This window comes from Hippocampus comes, unplaced genomic scaffold (assembly GCF_001891065.2).
Source record: "Hippocampus comes isolate QL1 unplaced genomic scaffold, H_comes_QL1_v1.1 scaffold56, whole genome shotgun sequence".
NCBI lineage: Eukaryota > Metazoa > Chordata > Actinopteri > Syngnathiformes > Syngnathidae > Hippocampus > Hippocampus comes.
This window is the reverse complement of record NW_017842056.1, coordinates 1360055-1375900: the sequence shown is the minus strand read 5'-3', so window position 1 is coordinate 1375900 and position 15846 is coordinate 1360055. Positions and strand designations below refer to the sequence as shown.

Here is a 15846-nt window from a genome sequence, read left to right as displayed (position 1 = left end):
GGGGGGGGGTGTGTGTGTGTGTGTGTGTGTGTGTGTGTGTGTGTGTGTGTGTGTGTGTGTGCGCGCGCGGCGGTAAGCTGCTCTGAGATTCAGCAGCCAAGCCTCATTAAAACCCTCTGGAGGGAGAGAACAAACACAGGCGGTGAATTGTAATCAGGCTGGCGGACGCACGCACGCTGCGGCACTTTTCTCTTGTTCTCTCCTGCACGTCCGACTGATGCTTGTGCGGTTTGTTGGTGGTTCAAGTAAGTCATTATTTTGCACGTTGCCATTAGTGCATTTCCTCGAAATGTTTAAAAAAAAAGTGAATTGGAGGTTTTGCAAAGCACTTTGGACAACATACGGTGTCGATAAAGCACCATAAAAGTGCAATTCATTTGTTATCACGTTAAAATGGAATGATACATTCTTGGATTATGTATGATGAGTTTTTCAGCAAAAGTACAATTAGCACTTCAAATGGATTTTGTGGTTCATGGTTAATGTCGCGGATTTGAGGTACGAGTCCAGCCCCCTCAGCACTATATTTGTCGATGTATTCGACAACAACAATGATGATCTGGCGTATCACTCAGTAGCAACTGGTGGGTTCAAGGGAAGGCCCACTCACCGATGTGACGTCACATTCATTCCTAAAAAGGCGTCTTGGAAAAAAAATTAAATAAGGGAATACAGAAAGAGACAAAAAGATCCTACCTGACACTTAGTGAACTTTACAATGTTTATCAATACAGCCAAATGGGTCGTTGGAGGTACTCTTGAAACTCATTTCAACATTCAATATATTTATGACCACATTTTTTTTTTTTGCTCATGAGCTACTTTGTGGTTAAAACATGTCCAGTATGCAACTATTCTCTCGGCCTGCCCCACCCGCTGAGATTTAGACTTTGGGCTGTTTTACTGCCACTTCACCTCATTCCTCCTCCTCCTCTCCTGCTCAGACAGTTGGTAATAAGGTGAGATTTTTCCTGCGAAGGATTCCGCATCCACCTAAGGAGGTCCACTACATCCGCAGGCGTTGCTGTGGAGGATTCTACATCAAATGACTGGAACAGGTCCTTAGGTGAACCACATCTTGTGGAGTGTGGGGCTTCTTGAACACCCACAATAAACGATGGACTAGTGTACACAAACTATGATCCCAAAACATTTTAATATCATTGAAATTCATTTTATAACATGATCCTTGAAAAAGCAGACTCTCCTCCCCTTAACACCGCCGGCTAAATTTAGCTCCTTTCTGGCATGCAAAGATCTTATTCTGTCAGACCCCTTTCTTCAAGTGGTCTCGTTCCATTTGCTTAGAGCGCAATGGGAATCCGATGATGACGTTCACAATCTAAGTGTCATAGCAATCGCACGAGTTTGGTTTAAGCTAAACCAACCCTGACAAATGTGAACCCGGACTTAGACAGCAAACACGTTGACATTTCCGTCCTACCCTCTAAGAACGTTTCCATGGCAACACTGCCGGTCATGTCTATTGGTCCTCTTCCAGAGCAAGAGGTCAGGGTGGGGTCGGCGCCGCAGGCCAGCAGGAAACGTACCACTTCCACGTGGTTGTTCTCAACGGCGTCATGTAGCGGCCTGACCGTAGACACAAGAGGACGCAGCTTGTCATGGAACAGCCATACAGGACATGCACATTTTGGATCCCAAATTGCTCGGAGCTGAACATGACTCATCTTGGTATTTTACAGCCCCTGGATGTGACGCTCAGCACATGCTCTCGATTTTTCGGTCAAAGCGTGACGGGGCTTGTTCCGAGTGGAACCTGTCTTGTTGAACTGCTGCATGCTCTTGGCCCAAATGCTGCGGCTCAATTTCAAGGTGTTGGAAATCTTCTCATCACCTAGGCCACCTTTACATAGAGCAATCTGTTTAGATCCATTTTTTGGGGTTTTTTTTTTGCCATGAGTTACAACAGTGGACTTCCATTGAATGTGGGAGCGATAACACCATTTTAACAAATCTGCTGCCTATTCACACCTGAGATCTTGTAATACTGATGAGTCACATGAGACCGAGGAGGCAAAATGGCTAATTGGGCCCAATTTGGACTTTTTCACTTTTGCATGCACTCACTTTTGTCGCCACTGGTATAAAGTACTTGACTTGACTTGTGGCCAGAATCTCATGCATTTTACCTGGTTCCGTCCTGAGCGCTGCAGTTGACGTCTGCCCCGCGCTCCACCAGGTGGCGCACAATCGTGAGCCAGCCTCGAGTGCAGGCCTCATGCAGGGCGCAATAGCCAGCATTGTCTCTGTGGTTGATGTTGCAGAGCCTCCGCTGCAGACAGTCGAGCACCGCCTCCTGGTCACAGGCAAGACCAACCGCCAATGAGGAGAGAGCATCGTCGATATTTCAAATTCTAGTGTTTCTACGATTTTCCATCAAATATGGTTCATTTTTGCGCACCCGCTTGATGTGTAGATTTTTAAGTGATGGATAATATACACATATGACAGCGTTAGTTACTTCGTGTCCCGACCGGGCGGCATGCAGCAACGGTGTCTCTCCTGCAGGTTCGACGGCAAAGCTTGGCTGCGGAGGTGGCGAGCATGAGTCGGAGGAAACCTGCAAGACACCAAAATAAAGAGATCATGAGAACCAATTACGTATTACACGACACAGGTTAACAATTTTTGAGCAGTTTTTAAATTTATTGATGCGAGACATATATTTTTGCGCCGATTCCACATCTACCCTTGTTTTTTTTTCTAGCACATCAGGTTTTCACAATAACAATATAAACGCAATTATATAATACGTAATACCTGTGTAGTTTTATAAATATAGTAATATTCATAAATTAAGGGTTAGGTTCAGCAACAGGCGGAATTTTTTTTTCCTCCCGAAACGTCATGCCGCGATAAATTCTAATGTATGGTCAAATCTGGATAGTGCACGCTTTAATAGCTCAAACTAACAACATAAAAACAGAAAAAGGGCACTTTGATTACAAAATAACAGGTTATCACAAGAAGAACATTGCACTGATGCATGAACTATGCATGAACTTTGCATGAACTTTTCATGAACATTGAACTGTATCCGTGTTCTCACCACCACACTGCTTTCGCACGCCACCTTGCCCCATAGGAAGTGCACTGTCTCACACACACACACACACACACACACACACACACACACACACACACACACACACACACACACACTTATACCATGATCTGATCAAAGCCACTCCTGCCATCTAAGTGTTTATTCATCATCCTGAAATCATCCCCAAAGCCTTGATATTTACTGAAATGCTGCACGAAGCCCATTATTCATATTTCTTTAAAAAAAAAAAAAATTAAAAAGTTTTCCTGTTGGCTATTGTCCAAATATCCATGGCATGAATGGTTAAAACGCCGCAACACAACGCGTTTTGCATTTTGTTTGTTAGCGTTAAGCTAAACGGACCTTGCTAAGCCAAACTTGTGGTGAATGTTTTGTCACATTCCACATGTTCTGTCTGTTGATGAAAATCCACATCACAGAGCTGTCGACACCGGCAACTGCTTCTGCTGCCTAGCAGCCGCGTGGCGCGCGCGCGTGTGTGTGTGTGTGTGTGTGTGTGTGTGCGCGTGTGCATGTGCGCAAGACGCCCATGTGCAGGAGCCGCTCGCCATCGCGCATCAGCAGACAAGATACAAGCTTTGCCCTGGAGGGGCGCGTCTGTGTGTCTGTGTTGCTACCGAGCAATGACTGAGTGTAGAGTGACAGAAAAGTGTGTGCGTTTGTGTGTGTGTGTGTGTGTGTGTGTGTGTGTGTGTGTGTGTGTGTGTGTGTGTGTGTGTGTTCACTCTGCCAGAGGAAACGTCTTCTACGGCTGCTGTCACAAAGCACAAGCAGACGATGGAACACATTCACAAAAACACACACGCTGATAAACAACAGAAAAAAGAAGGAATTGCTTGTACGATCTTTTGTATCGTGGTAACTTGACTTACAAGCACCCCAACTTGCAGGTTTTTCAAGTTATATGCTGACACTCGACTGTGTTTCTTTTGCGATGTGTTGTGAGCAAAAATTTGTCTTAAAGGTGACCTTTTTTTCCTAACCACGTGTCCTTAAAAAGTGAGTGCTGCAAAGAAACGCATGATGTCGTGACTGCCCTCCTCGAGTGAGGCATGTGCGGTTTGGCAGATAGCAAACAGTTCTTCAAAAAGGGTCGCGGGTTGGCTCGATTCAAACTATTTGTTTCCATGCCCACTTGAAGTTTGTCGAATTTAACATGGAGGATTACAACCACCGTCCATCGTCTCACAAAATCTGCTCGCTTAATGCGCAGAATACACGAATGTGCTAACGAACCGAGCATCATCATCACGCTCGGAATAAGCTTTTTGCACAACAACATTTGAACACAAATGATGCAGCAACACATTTAGCCAGACGTTAAGAGATTGCACCGGGGCTAGGATAGGGGGCGCAATAGCCCCACCAAAAACCTGCATAGCAGCAGTTCAGAACACCCTGCATTTTATATGCTATTCCAAAATGATTTATGCCATGATTGGGTGTTACCTGAGCAACTGTGATGTCATTTTCAGTCGACGGCAAGTGGCAAAATTGCCGTCCCCTGACATGGACAAAAACGGGTGGATTTTACTGCTTAACTCATATTCCACAAACACAGTATTCATCAGAATGCCGTGTGAGGCGCAAAAAACATTTTTGGGTTGATTTCGCCTTTCAGAGCAACAAGAACGGGCACGGAGAAGGTCCCGAACTAAAAGGCGGTCATCGCCGTTGTCCCCACAGAGCAGAAAAGTATCAACAGCATTTCTGTGATGAATTCCAAGTCGCAGTTTTTTTAAATGATGACCCGAACACTGCTGCTGATTTTTGTTAGCCCGTTGATGGCGAATCACATGATGCTGTATGTTTGCATAAATGAAAAATGATTACGATAGGTCAAATTATTCTTTCAGCGCTGTCCCTACAGGGCACATGCTCACAGGATTGTCCGAAAGCTGCTTGCACATAAAAAGAGCAAATAGACGCTCTTTCAGAAGAATGTCACCACTCTGAAGAACGTGAACCTTCCCTTTCACTACTCACCCGCACAATCCCGCCCTCACCATCTCCTCTTTCCTCGTCTGCCTCCTCCGCTGCCTCACTCGTGTGCTTGGTCTTGCACAGATGTTTCCCCGAGGGCTTTCCGAGGTCGTCGTCGTCGGATGAGAGCGGGAGGAGTGACGAGGCCCTGCGGTTCTCCTTCAACTTCTGACGCTTCTCCTGGAGGCAGGAAGCGGCGACGTGGGAGGACTGCCAGAGGTTACAACTGTCCATCTGTCTTGGGCCACGAGGCGAGCCTGGCGGGGACGAGGCCATGCGGACTGATGGGAAAAAAAAATATATAGATCAATTGACAATTATTACATATACAATGCTGCATTGAATGAAACCAAAGATGAAACCTTCTTTCAGGCCCAAGCATTTAAATAAAATAAAATAAAAATATAAATGTTTTTAGGAATGCCGTACGGAACGTTTTGTCAACATTGTGGGTTTTGTTATGGAGAAAATTTGGCAAGTTGTGCAGTGATATGAGGCTGCAGTCCCTCAGCCAATCAGGATGCAGAACACAGAAAACATAATTAGTTTAAAAAGAGCTATACGGGAAAAAATGTGTGAAAAAGCGAAGCTGTGAAAGATGAACCGTGTTGCAGCGGGGGATCACTCTAAACCAAAAGTCTCACACACTGTCAAATGTGTGTGTTGACATGTGCCTTCAATGGGCGTGGCCTAGTAAGTGACGCAAGTTACCGTGACAGCAATTCATGTTTGGTGCATTTTCAACGCGGTTGAGTTCATCTGCTCCATGCTACTTGCGAGTGCTTTCATTTTGTATTTCACTGTTGGTCCTGTTCCATAAAAGGTTAAAGGGGAAGTCAAGCCAACAAAAATTCTTGACAATGATCAGTTCTTTGCAGCACCACTAGTCTAAAAAAAAAAGCTATTCTGATTAATATTGCATTTGCGGAATATGAGGTAAGCCGTAAAATCCACTCGTTTTTTTTGTTCATCTCATTTGGTTACTTGCTGTCGACTGAAAATGAAAAATCTCCACGACACACACACACAGCACGCGACACTGCTTCCTCACGAACAAAACCTGCAAGCTCCCACAAGACACGAATGCCGAGTGCAAGCCAGCAGGTGACGGATGGCAGGAAAAAAGAAAGCAGAAACGCAGTAAATGCAGCCTGAGGTTGTTTTGCCAGGAATGAATTATTAATCGGCTGGACGCATTTCCCGCCCTCGGGCATTAACTCTGTCACGGGTGAATTCCCTTGAACATTGAACTTGTCTCCTGAAAATATTCCGACTCGTCTGCCTGTGAATGTCAACATTTTGTGAGATGGATTTGAGATTTCGCACACGTAGGAACCCTGACAAGAGGTTACTTTCTGCTATTATCGAGAAAACATACGGTGAGGTGAGGCAGCTGGCTCAAGTCAAGCCTTTCCTTTCTCTGGTGAGCACTTTGAAACTGGCGGTCATGCCTTCGTCAAATCTCGGCTGGATCACTGTAATGCATGTTACTTTGGAGTCAGCCAGTCCTCCATGAAGTGTCTCCAGTTGGTCCATAATGCTGCTGCTCGCCTTTTTGGCTGGTACTCATAAGAGGGAGCACAGAACTCCAACTCTGGCCTCCCTTCACTGGCTCCTGAAAACATTTTGGAGTTCTTTTGAAGATCCTATGATTTGTTTTCAAATCTTGAAATGGCCTCGCCCCTTCTTTACCTCTCTGAACTCGTCCGCCACCGACGCACCTGCCCGGCCGGCGCCTCAGGTTTACGGACCAAACACAACTAGAGGTACCGGGAACTAAGCGGAGGCTCAGAGGAGAGCGAGCCTTTTCCGTTGGTGCTCCCTCGCTTTGGAATGAACGTTCGGCAAGCCCCCTGGCTGCCCATCTTTCAAACTGACTTTAAAACTCCTTTTTCTTCTTTGGCTTTTGACTCAGCACGAGACTTGATTTTTTTAGTTTCACTGTTTTTGCGCTTTCTGCTGTCTTTGTCATTAATTCATAGTTTTATTGTTTGTTGTATGAATTATTTTTGGTCCATGTGCAGCACTTTGTATCTAGCGGTGCTCTCGAAATACACTTGAGTTGAGTTTATTTGCTGAAGGAGATTAATTGGGGCATGTTGTGTGTAAAGGGGTGGGGGGGGGAGTTGAATACCTTTCACGTCATCATCGGGTAGACGGGGCTTTTTGATGCATGGGCCATTCAGCTCGATGCAACTTTTTTGCTTGCTCATGTCCTCCGGTGTCACATCTATTGTGCAAGGAAGAAGGTGAACGGGTGAATCATAATCACACACAACATTAGTACATGACCATGCTGGAAATTAAAATCCCATTTCCCCATTGCAACAAATGGAAATGACGATAAACCTTGATGAAGAGAGAAAAAAAAAGAATCAATCCAAGCGAAGACTATTCAGTCAAAAAACTCGAAATTGAGTCAGCCATTGTAAAGAACACAATGCTGCTTATACCGTCGTCGAACGGGTTCTCGGCCCCGTTGTCTTGCGTTCTTCTTCGCTTCAACCTGACGCTGCTCTGGTGAAATGTCTCCAGGCCCAAAATGCGCTCGTGGTTTGTCGCCATGTCGGGATCCAAATCGCCGAGGTCCATCATGGAGGACGGTTTGTTGCAGTGACATCGAGCGACGCCGGTTACAGGAGGAGCCTCTTGACTTTCTCCTCTGTGACCTTCTTCCTTCTCTGATGAGCACCCATCCTCGCCGACAAGGTCATTTGCACGGTGGTGCTCCGGTGTGACGCAAATGCTTGATGGTTGTGCATCTGCATCGTGAAAAAAAGAAATATCAACACACTTTACGAACCCTGACATCCTGTTGGGTTCAAATTTTACCTGCAGCCTCTCGTCTGTGGTGAGAGTGTGAGTGAACGTGTGTCAAAGTATGCATCCAACCACCGCAGAACAACTGAGCGCGCACCCTTGGCCGCGCTCCTGAACTTGCAAAGGAAGTGGGAATAGTGTGGTGTCCCGTTTGTAGATTAACGTGGGCTGGAAATGAAGGAATGAGTGCAGAAATGTCGTGTGTGCGTGGCATATGCATTTCTGATTCAAGTTTTATTTTATGCATTCCGCAGACATGATTTGACAGTCCAAGTGTGCCCGTTTTGACAGCCGTGTCGAGTGAGATCAAAGGGGAAAAGCCTGCACGCATGTGAGAATGAACATTCTTCTGCACAACTCTCAGGACTTCCTCTTACCTTTCTGTGCGTCGACGCGGAGTGCCGGAGCGGGGCCTCCGCCCCTCCCCTCGCTCTGTTGGCAGAGCTCCAACCATCCCCCTTCGCCTCCACTTGCGTCACACGGCGATGCCGCCGTCTCGTCGTCCTGGTTTTCCTTCAGCTGAGAAGAAGGCAGCAGCATCTGAAGCTCGCGGAAGCAGAAATAGAGCCGCCGGGGTCCATGCGGACGACCAAAGCGCGCAAAGTACGTTTCTGAGGAACTGCAAGATCTCCAATTGCAGATGATGTGAAGTTGGCTGTGGCCAGGGCAGTGCTTTTGAAATACGGTCAAACCTCGGTTTTCGAACGTCTCCGTTCTTGACCAAATCGGTTTTCGACCAAAAATTTCGAGTTTTTTATGCCTCAAATTACAACGAAAACCGGTTCTCGACCAAACTGAGCGCACTTGAATGCGCCACTTGACTCCTCTCGCCTTCCTTACACGAGCAAGTGACGCTTCCTCGTGTAGCGTTCCATTGTGAGCAGACGTGTTCAATAAACATTTTTTTTTTTTTTTTTTAAGAGCGTGGTTTCGGTTTTCGAACAAATCGGTTTTCGAACAGCCTTCTGGAACGGATTCTGGTCGAAAACCGAGGTGTGACTGTATATCAAAGTGATCAGAACAATGCGTTCACAAAATGAATCCATCCCGTCCATCTTACGCTTTTCAAACCACCAAAGCGAAGCGTTGGCTTGCATTCGACTTCATGCACACTGAAGATGATAGAAAGGTAGCAACGATGCATTTCTATTCTGTAAAACGAAAGACCGAACACAAAACTCCCTTTTGAAGCTGTCAACTGGACTTCCTGATCAAACAGTCACGTTTGATCTGAAGCATAAAGATCGGCTTGATCATTTTGCTTGTTTCAAAGTTTCAACTTTGCAAGTGGCAGTGGGACTTAATGCCTGTCAAATAAATTGGATTTTCAAAAAGATGGCTGATACCTTCGACTGCTCTTGACGAGGGCAGCTGGATTGGGAAACACAAGATTCCTCCGTCTCATATTTCGGTTGACTGTCCAAAGAGCCAGAAAAAGATTCTGTGGGGGTGCTGATGCGAGTATCCTTGCCCTCACCAACTTGCGCGTCCACGATGTCCGGGCTGTTCTTCTCGCCGTCTCGAAAGATGGCCCTGGAATTATTTACCGGCAAAGGAGCTTGACCTAAGCGATCGCCGACGGCGCACCCGTACTCGGGATGCCTGAGATGAATACTTCGGCCGTCATCTGACGAGTTTTGTTCCCTTTGGTTGCTGGAGACGCAGGACTCGGTGTCGGCGTTGACTCCGTCAGCCGGCACCCGCGAAGGCGTATCGCCGCATGTTGTTGTCGTCTTCCTGGTGAAAACTGGACCATCCGATTGAGAGCTGCATCCAACAGCCGCACCCTTCAGGAATTGTGCGGTACCGCAGCGGACGTAAGAACTTTCTCGACTTGCATCGACGTGCGAAGACGGGCTCCGATCGAGCCGGTCCTCGTCATCGCTTTCATCAAGTCCATCGCTTTCGCCACGTTCGCATCTGGCCGAGCTGTCACAACCATTTGGGGCTCCGATTTGCTTCTTTTTGGAGAACTGTTCAGGAGACGTTCGGGCGCAATGCATCGTCTGCTGGACGGGCAGTTCCGGAGATGGACTAAGAGAAGCTTCCGTTGAGATTTCCTTGCTGGGAGCGGGAGGAGGTGAAGAACACCTGCGACGGAGCGGATGTGGCTGGGACGCGGGGGCTCGGACGCCCCGTCGCCCTCCAGTCTCATCGACGTCTTCAAAAGGCATGTCGACGCCAACGACGCTCTCGCTAACACTATTGAACCGTTTGCAAAAAGACTTCAAGGGTTGGTTTGAAGGCCGTTGGCTGCCGCTACCGCCGCGCTCGGGATCGGGTTTCCTGGTCCGGCTCGGCTTTTGTCGGCTTTCTTGGCTTCGGTTTTGGCCTTTGGACGGTGGTTTGAGGTCTGCGAAGGTGGCGGCAGGAGACAAAGGACCCGGTGAATCGTCTCTGTGTGGCAGACCCTGTTTTGTAGGCGTGCGAGTCAGACCGCTGCCGTGGCCAAGGAGGACGGGGTAGCGTTGGCCGGCTCCTTTGCCCGAGACGGACGTGCGCTGCAAGGACGCGTCGTCTGCCGTCGAATATGGAAGAAGGTAGCTATTGCTGTAGCCTAAACCAAGTGGAATAAAAGAGTCAGTGCGGATCGCTCCGGAAGTGGATCCCAGTTCAACGTCGGGCTGTCGTGGCTTGGATAGATTTGGTCGGTTGTCTTGACCTCGGAAATTGGGCGACATTTGTTTTCCCGAGAAGGTGCGAGCGTCCTGATGACTGTCTGTCACGCGCGGCGCTTGTCGGCCCAACTTTGTGGAAGAGAAGGATTCGGGAGATCTTTGTGAGGATGGGCTGCCAACTGCACCCTGATCCAAATTCAAAGAGTTCACGACTTTGGGAGGTTCTGAACTCTTTGCTGATCGTGTTGGAGGAGGAAAAAGGCCCTCTTTTAGGCACTGCGCATCTCCAGTCTGGGGCCCATAACTCAACTGGGCGATGAAGTCCGATTTGGCCTGGAAGCCGTTTGACGAACTTTTCATCTTCTTGGCAGAAAGATCCAAAGGCAGTTGATGCACTTTTCCATCGACAGATCTCCTCGCGGGCGACGGGGACTTCTCGGTCGTACGGCGATCTGGGCTGGCGCTCTTTTCTCGGCTGCTGCCGGTTGGTTTCGGGGGATCTGGCTCAGAACCGCGGCTGCCAACAGGGAAGGGAGAAAACCCACAACGTTGGGCTGACAACGCGGTGCTCATCTTTGAAATCTCCCAGGAGTCTGCTGTTGTTGACACCGGAAGCGGCACTGAGGCAAACGCAGGAACTAACTCGTTGACCGGATCGCGAGCAGAGCTGCCGTTCGTCGATGTGGAGTGGGAGGAGTTTGCGCTACTCTTGCCAAGATGGCACTCGTTAAAGGGAAAAGCGGAACATCGAGTATCCTGGCGCAGAGAGGCGCCGAAGGCCGAGGTTTGCTGATGCCCCCGTAACGAGCGCCGAGGCGACAGAGCGGCCGGGCTGGATGCGTACATTCGCAAGTCGGGCTCCAAATGGGAGGAAAGATGCGCGGGAACATAGCGGGGGAAATAAAAGAGTCCGTCTTCAGGTGAGCCGCTTTCTGACATCTGGCACCAAGACGGGTACGCTAAGTGCTGGTATAGGAATGGGGACGGGCGGGCCATGAGCGCGGCCTTGTACGCCATGTCAAGAAAGGGGTACATGGTTGCAGCGGTGTAAGGGCTGATTTTCAGGAAGCTCGCGAGATTATTCAGGCCCCAATCTAGAGGCTTGCCATCGGATGTGACGACGCCTCCGGCTGAAGGGAGAAGCAGTATTTTCTGCGGCTCTGCCGATGGAGTCTTGCGACATCCATCAGGAGGTGGGAGAGATGCGCCAAGGTGGGCCGGATCCGCATGGGCGGGTTGCTGACCTGGAGGACGAGCACTTTCACTCAGGAGCTTTTTTCCCATCACAGACTCGGAGTCCGCACTGAGGGAGGCGAGCGGGTCCACGCGGAGAGCAGCGCGAGCGTCCGCCTGCGACGCGCGTGACAGTCTGTCAGTTGTGAGGAGAGGAAAAAAAAAAGAAAAGAGTCGGTCACACTATAATTCAGTAAGACTTGACCTTCCGCCCGTATTGACGTTGTTGAAATACCAGAAACAAAAATGATCAAGGCCAGTTGTCTGCTCTGCGGTCCAATTTTATATTTCAATACCGTATTTTCCGCACTAAAAAGTCGCACCTAAAAGCCTTCCATTGTCTTAAAAGCTCACAGCGCGCCTTAAAATCCGATGCGCCTTGTGTATGGTCATGACGGTAATATTTCCACCCCAAAATGGCTGAGTCCAAACTTAAGGCGATCGGTTTCGCAATTGAACACGGAAATCGAGCAGCGGCAAGAGAGTTCAACGTTAACGAGTCAATGTTCTAACTTGCTGTTGGTGAAGTGAACTGTGTCGCTGCTTTATTAAATACAGTTTACTGACATCCGATCGTTCTGTTGGTCGTTTCCTTGAGCGTAGCTCCATCTAGTGGATGCATTGTAGATTGCGTTTTATAATGTGGTGCGTCCAATATATGAAAAAATGACAAAATAGGCCATTCATTGAAAGTGCGCCTCATAATCCAGTGCGCCTTTTAGTGTTGAAAACATGGTAACTGTTTTTCTAATTTCCTCTTGGGCATGATGCGTTTGTTTCTTGAGATCTTGTTGCCTTCGTCATTTTGTCTGACAGATTCTATTGATGTCATTTCCTGATTCAACAAATGTGGTGCTCGGGTGTTGCCTGTGAAATTGAACTGCGCTTTCCCAAAACTGTCATTTCTCACAGTTGATTTGTAATTTGACAAGTGGGGGGGGCGGGGGGGGGGGCAATTACTTTTTCTGAGGAATGTCCAAGTCTGCTCCGCATCCTTGGCTTTTTATGTACGCAACCCAACAGCGGGGGAAAAAAGGTTTGCAGCCCAGCTCGGTTGTCTTTGTGTGAAAAAACTTTTGATTTCAATCGTCTAATTAACACTCTGTCCTCCGAGCAATTTAATGAGCCCCAACTGGGCAATTAACTGTAATTAATGGAAGCTGAAAGTGAGGCCGCTGGAGCATTTGTCATTTCTAAACTAAGTCGCGCAGAATCATGCAGAACAATGCGGACGCAACAAAAAAGTCGAGAGGCTCCGCTGTTCACAGCTGGTTGCTCTCTGCTTGAACGGTCCGTGAAAGCTTTCACAATCGCAACGGTTTTCGAACTTAAACACACTTACGATCAATATTTGTTTTTCTTATTCAGAAGATGCTACAAAATTTCAAATATACTCCCTTTCAAAAGTCTTGGACAAGTGAAACCAATTCCTTTTTTTTTCCTCTGTCGACTGAAGGCAAAGATGAATGTGAGACTCTCAATCAACAGTACAGCTTTTTTTGGGGGGGAGATGTTAACATCTGCATCTGTTGCACAATTTCGAAGAGACCTTTTGTTTGAACCCATTCATTTTTTTTCATGTGCATATTGTAACATGATCGAGTGTCATGGTCTGGCGGCTGCATGAGTGCTTCACGCGCTGAGCCACAGTTCACCCACTGTGACGTTCTGAAGCTGAGCAAAAATTCCGAAATTGGTTCGCTGGACACGATCGCAACACGATCATGACGTCAACCACACCTCCGAGATATGTCTTGAGTGATGGTGTCAGTTGGGGCCATTGGCAGTTCGGCCAAGAATGGGCTCGGGTTCACGTTATTTTGTTACCGTTTGTTCAATAAAGTGATTGAAAGTGCGCCAGTGGCTGTGTCGATCTTGCGCGGGGATTAATATTTGCTCTAACCAGCAGCAATACGCTATATTCAATTAGCTAGTGGTGTTTATTTATTGTCATCAGTTTAATCATTAAGGGCTGCGTCTTGAGTTATTTGAGAGGACGCTAAATGTACAGTTACACAAACTGTACACTGACTACTTTCCATTGCAGCACAGTGTCATTTCTTGTGTTGTCCCATGAAAATATCGAATGAAACATAAAATGTGAGCGCTGTGCTAACTTTTGCTAACTGAATACTTTTTATGCCATTTTTCGTCGGCAATGTGGCGTGACATTGTTCAGTCTCTTCTCTCTGACAAAGTGCCCCCCCCACACCGCGCGTAATGACGTCACCAATGACGTCCACCTTATCAGCCTTTAGTGCCACATCAACAATCAAAATCGACCTTGACCGAAGTTGAAATTTTAAGAACAAAAGGTGTCAGGATTATTAGGGGTAAAAACACCCGCAGCAGGAATGTCACACATCAAAAAGATATCTTAGTCACACTTGTGATTTTTTTTTTCTCTCTTTATATTGTGCATGTTATTTGAGCGTGCCACCATGCCGACAGACCTACCCCCCCCTCCCTTCCCCATCTTCAAAGGATTTTAGATCCGCCTCTGCCGAACGAGTAAACCGAAGTTCTACCAACAACCTGACTGAAAACTTCAACGTTAACTTGACACATTCAACATGAAATGTTCAACTCACCGTGTTGTCTTCGGTGTGGAACGTTGGATTTGTCTTCACACGTGCCAAAATAATCGCGTCTGTCGTCATCGCTAGGAAACGGGTACGCGCACGCGCTCGTCACCCCCCCCCCTCCAAAAAATAAAGGAAGCGTCCGTCCAACACATCTGCTTGAGTGTGCCGCCTCATAACAAATAATCCAACTTGATAATATTAAAAAAATAAATAAATAAAAACATTATCCAAATGGAAGGTTTACCATTTTTTAAAAATGGGAAATTGTGTTGAGTCTGTCGAGGAAATGAATGCTGTGTTTCGTCTGCGTGCGCGCGCGCGAGCAGTTGCCCGCGCGTGCGTGCGTGCACCGGTTAGCTCTTCCTCTTCGCTTGACTTCAACCTCGCTTGATTCTCCCGTCAAATTATTCGTGCGACGCCACGTTTCCGGCCTTTCTTTCAAAATAAACAGCAGCACATGGCAACTTGAGGTGGCGAAAGTACTCACTCCTACGGTATATTTAAAAAGAAAAAAGTACAGTCTCTGAAATGTCCTGCGTATCTGTGATTAGATTTGGATTGAAATAAAATGTAACAGTCTTAATTTAATTGTTAAAAAAATGTTAGCAATGTATTTTAAATATTGTTTCGCTGGTGCGTGAGTATCTGTGACAGGGGCTGCATCAAACACAGTAAAAAATGATACGACAAATAAAATATGTAACTATATATAGCATTGATTAGCGAGTAGGGGGAATCATATGATGAGTCTTTTTTTTCGCCTCTCCTTTAGTCTAAAAAGTCAAATTGCCTGCCTATTTTCTGTCCTGTGGCTCGAGGTAAACCACAATACGTGACGTTAGCACCTCCATGTGGCTTCATGGAGAATTGCAGCAAGTAAGACGACCAGTTCACAAATAGGCCACTTGCAGGTCTCCTCTGCGCATGCGTGAGAATGGATGTGTTCAAAAAAGAGGCTACCATACTTCAAGCGATTTTATATGCGGTACAGAGGTATCTGCCTAACTGGATGCCGCAAAGTTGGCAGGCATTGCTTCAAAGGCTTTTAACTCTCATGTGACAAAACGGCAGCTGCACAATGTGCCATGTTGAGCTGCTCTCATTGAATTTATTTAGAGGCTTGAACATCTGTGATAGAAAACACACACACACACACACACACACACACGCACGCACGCACGCACACTATTACTACCTATGTCATTTCATGTCCCGATGTTGCGCACACATCCCCCTCCTGCACACATCGATCAGAAATGTATTTAATCCTAACTAGCGTGTCCCAGCAGAGGGCAATCCGTGTTGTTGTTTGTTGGGTTTTTTTTTTGTCCCTCGCTTTTGATGACCAAAGGCTGACCAATTTACATATCAAGAAAAAACAAAAACAAAAGAAAACAAAACGCTTTTTTGGTATCATTTTGTTCATGTCGCCCTTGCATTGGTTTAAACATTGTGCTCGATCGGAGGCATATTTTGAATAGTAGTAAGACGTGTCTCTCGTCGAAACAAACAACAACAG

General features: G+C 47.1%; 1 protein-coding gene across 4 annotated transcripts in view; it reads right to left on the bottom strand.

Annotated features, from left to right (window-relative positions):
• Window positions 1-14684, bottom strand: part of LOC109510390 (uncharacterized) — an 18248-nt gene extending 3564 nt beyond the window's left edge. For 2 of the 4 annotated variants that reach the window (XM_019860669.1, XM_019860671.1), the window contains exons 1-9: window positions 14334-14684; window positions 9238-11859; window positions 8269-8410; window positions 7525-7833; window positions 7206-7301; window positions 5075-5352; window positions 2483-2581; window positions 2151-2317; window positions 1445-1590 (exon numbers count right to left, since the gene is read on the bottom strand). In XM_019860669.1, coding sequence (XP_019716228.1) covers window positions 1445-1590; window positions 2151-2317; window positions 2483-2581; window positions 5075-5352; window positions 7206-7301; window positions 7525-7833; window positions 8269-8410; window positions 9238-11859; window positions 14334-14402 — 3928 coding nt within the window. In that variant the 5' untranslated portion in view covers window positions 14403-14684. Of the gene's footprint in view, window positions 1-1444; window positions 1591-2150; window positions 2318-2482; window positions 2582-5074; window positions 5353-7205; window positions 7302-7524; window positions 7834-8268; window positions 8411-9237; window positions 11879-14333 lie in introns of all 4 variants that reach the window. The other 2 variants (XM_019860670.1, XM_019860673.1) reach the window with 2 other exon arrangements.
• Window positions 14685-15846: the final 1162 nt, after the last annotated feature.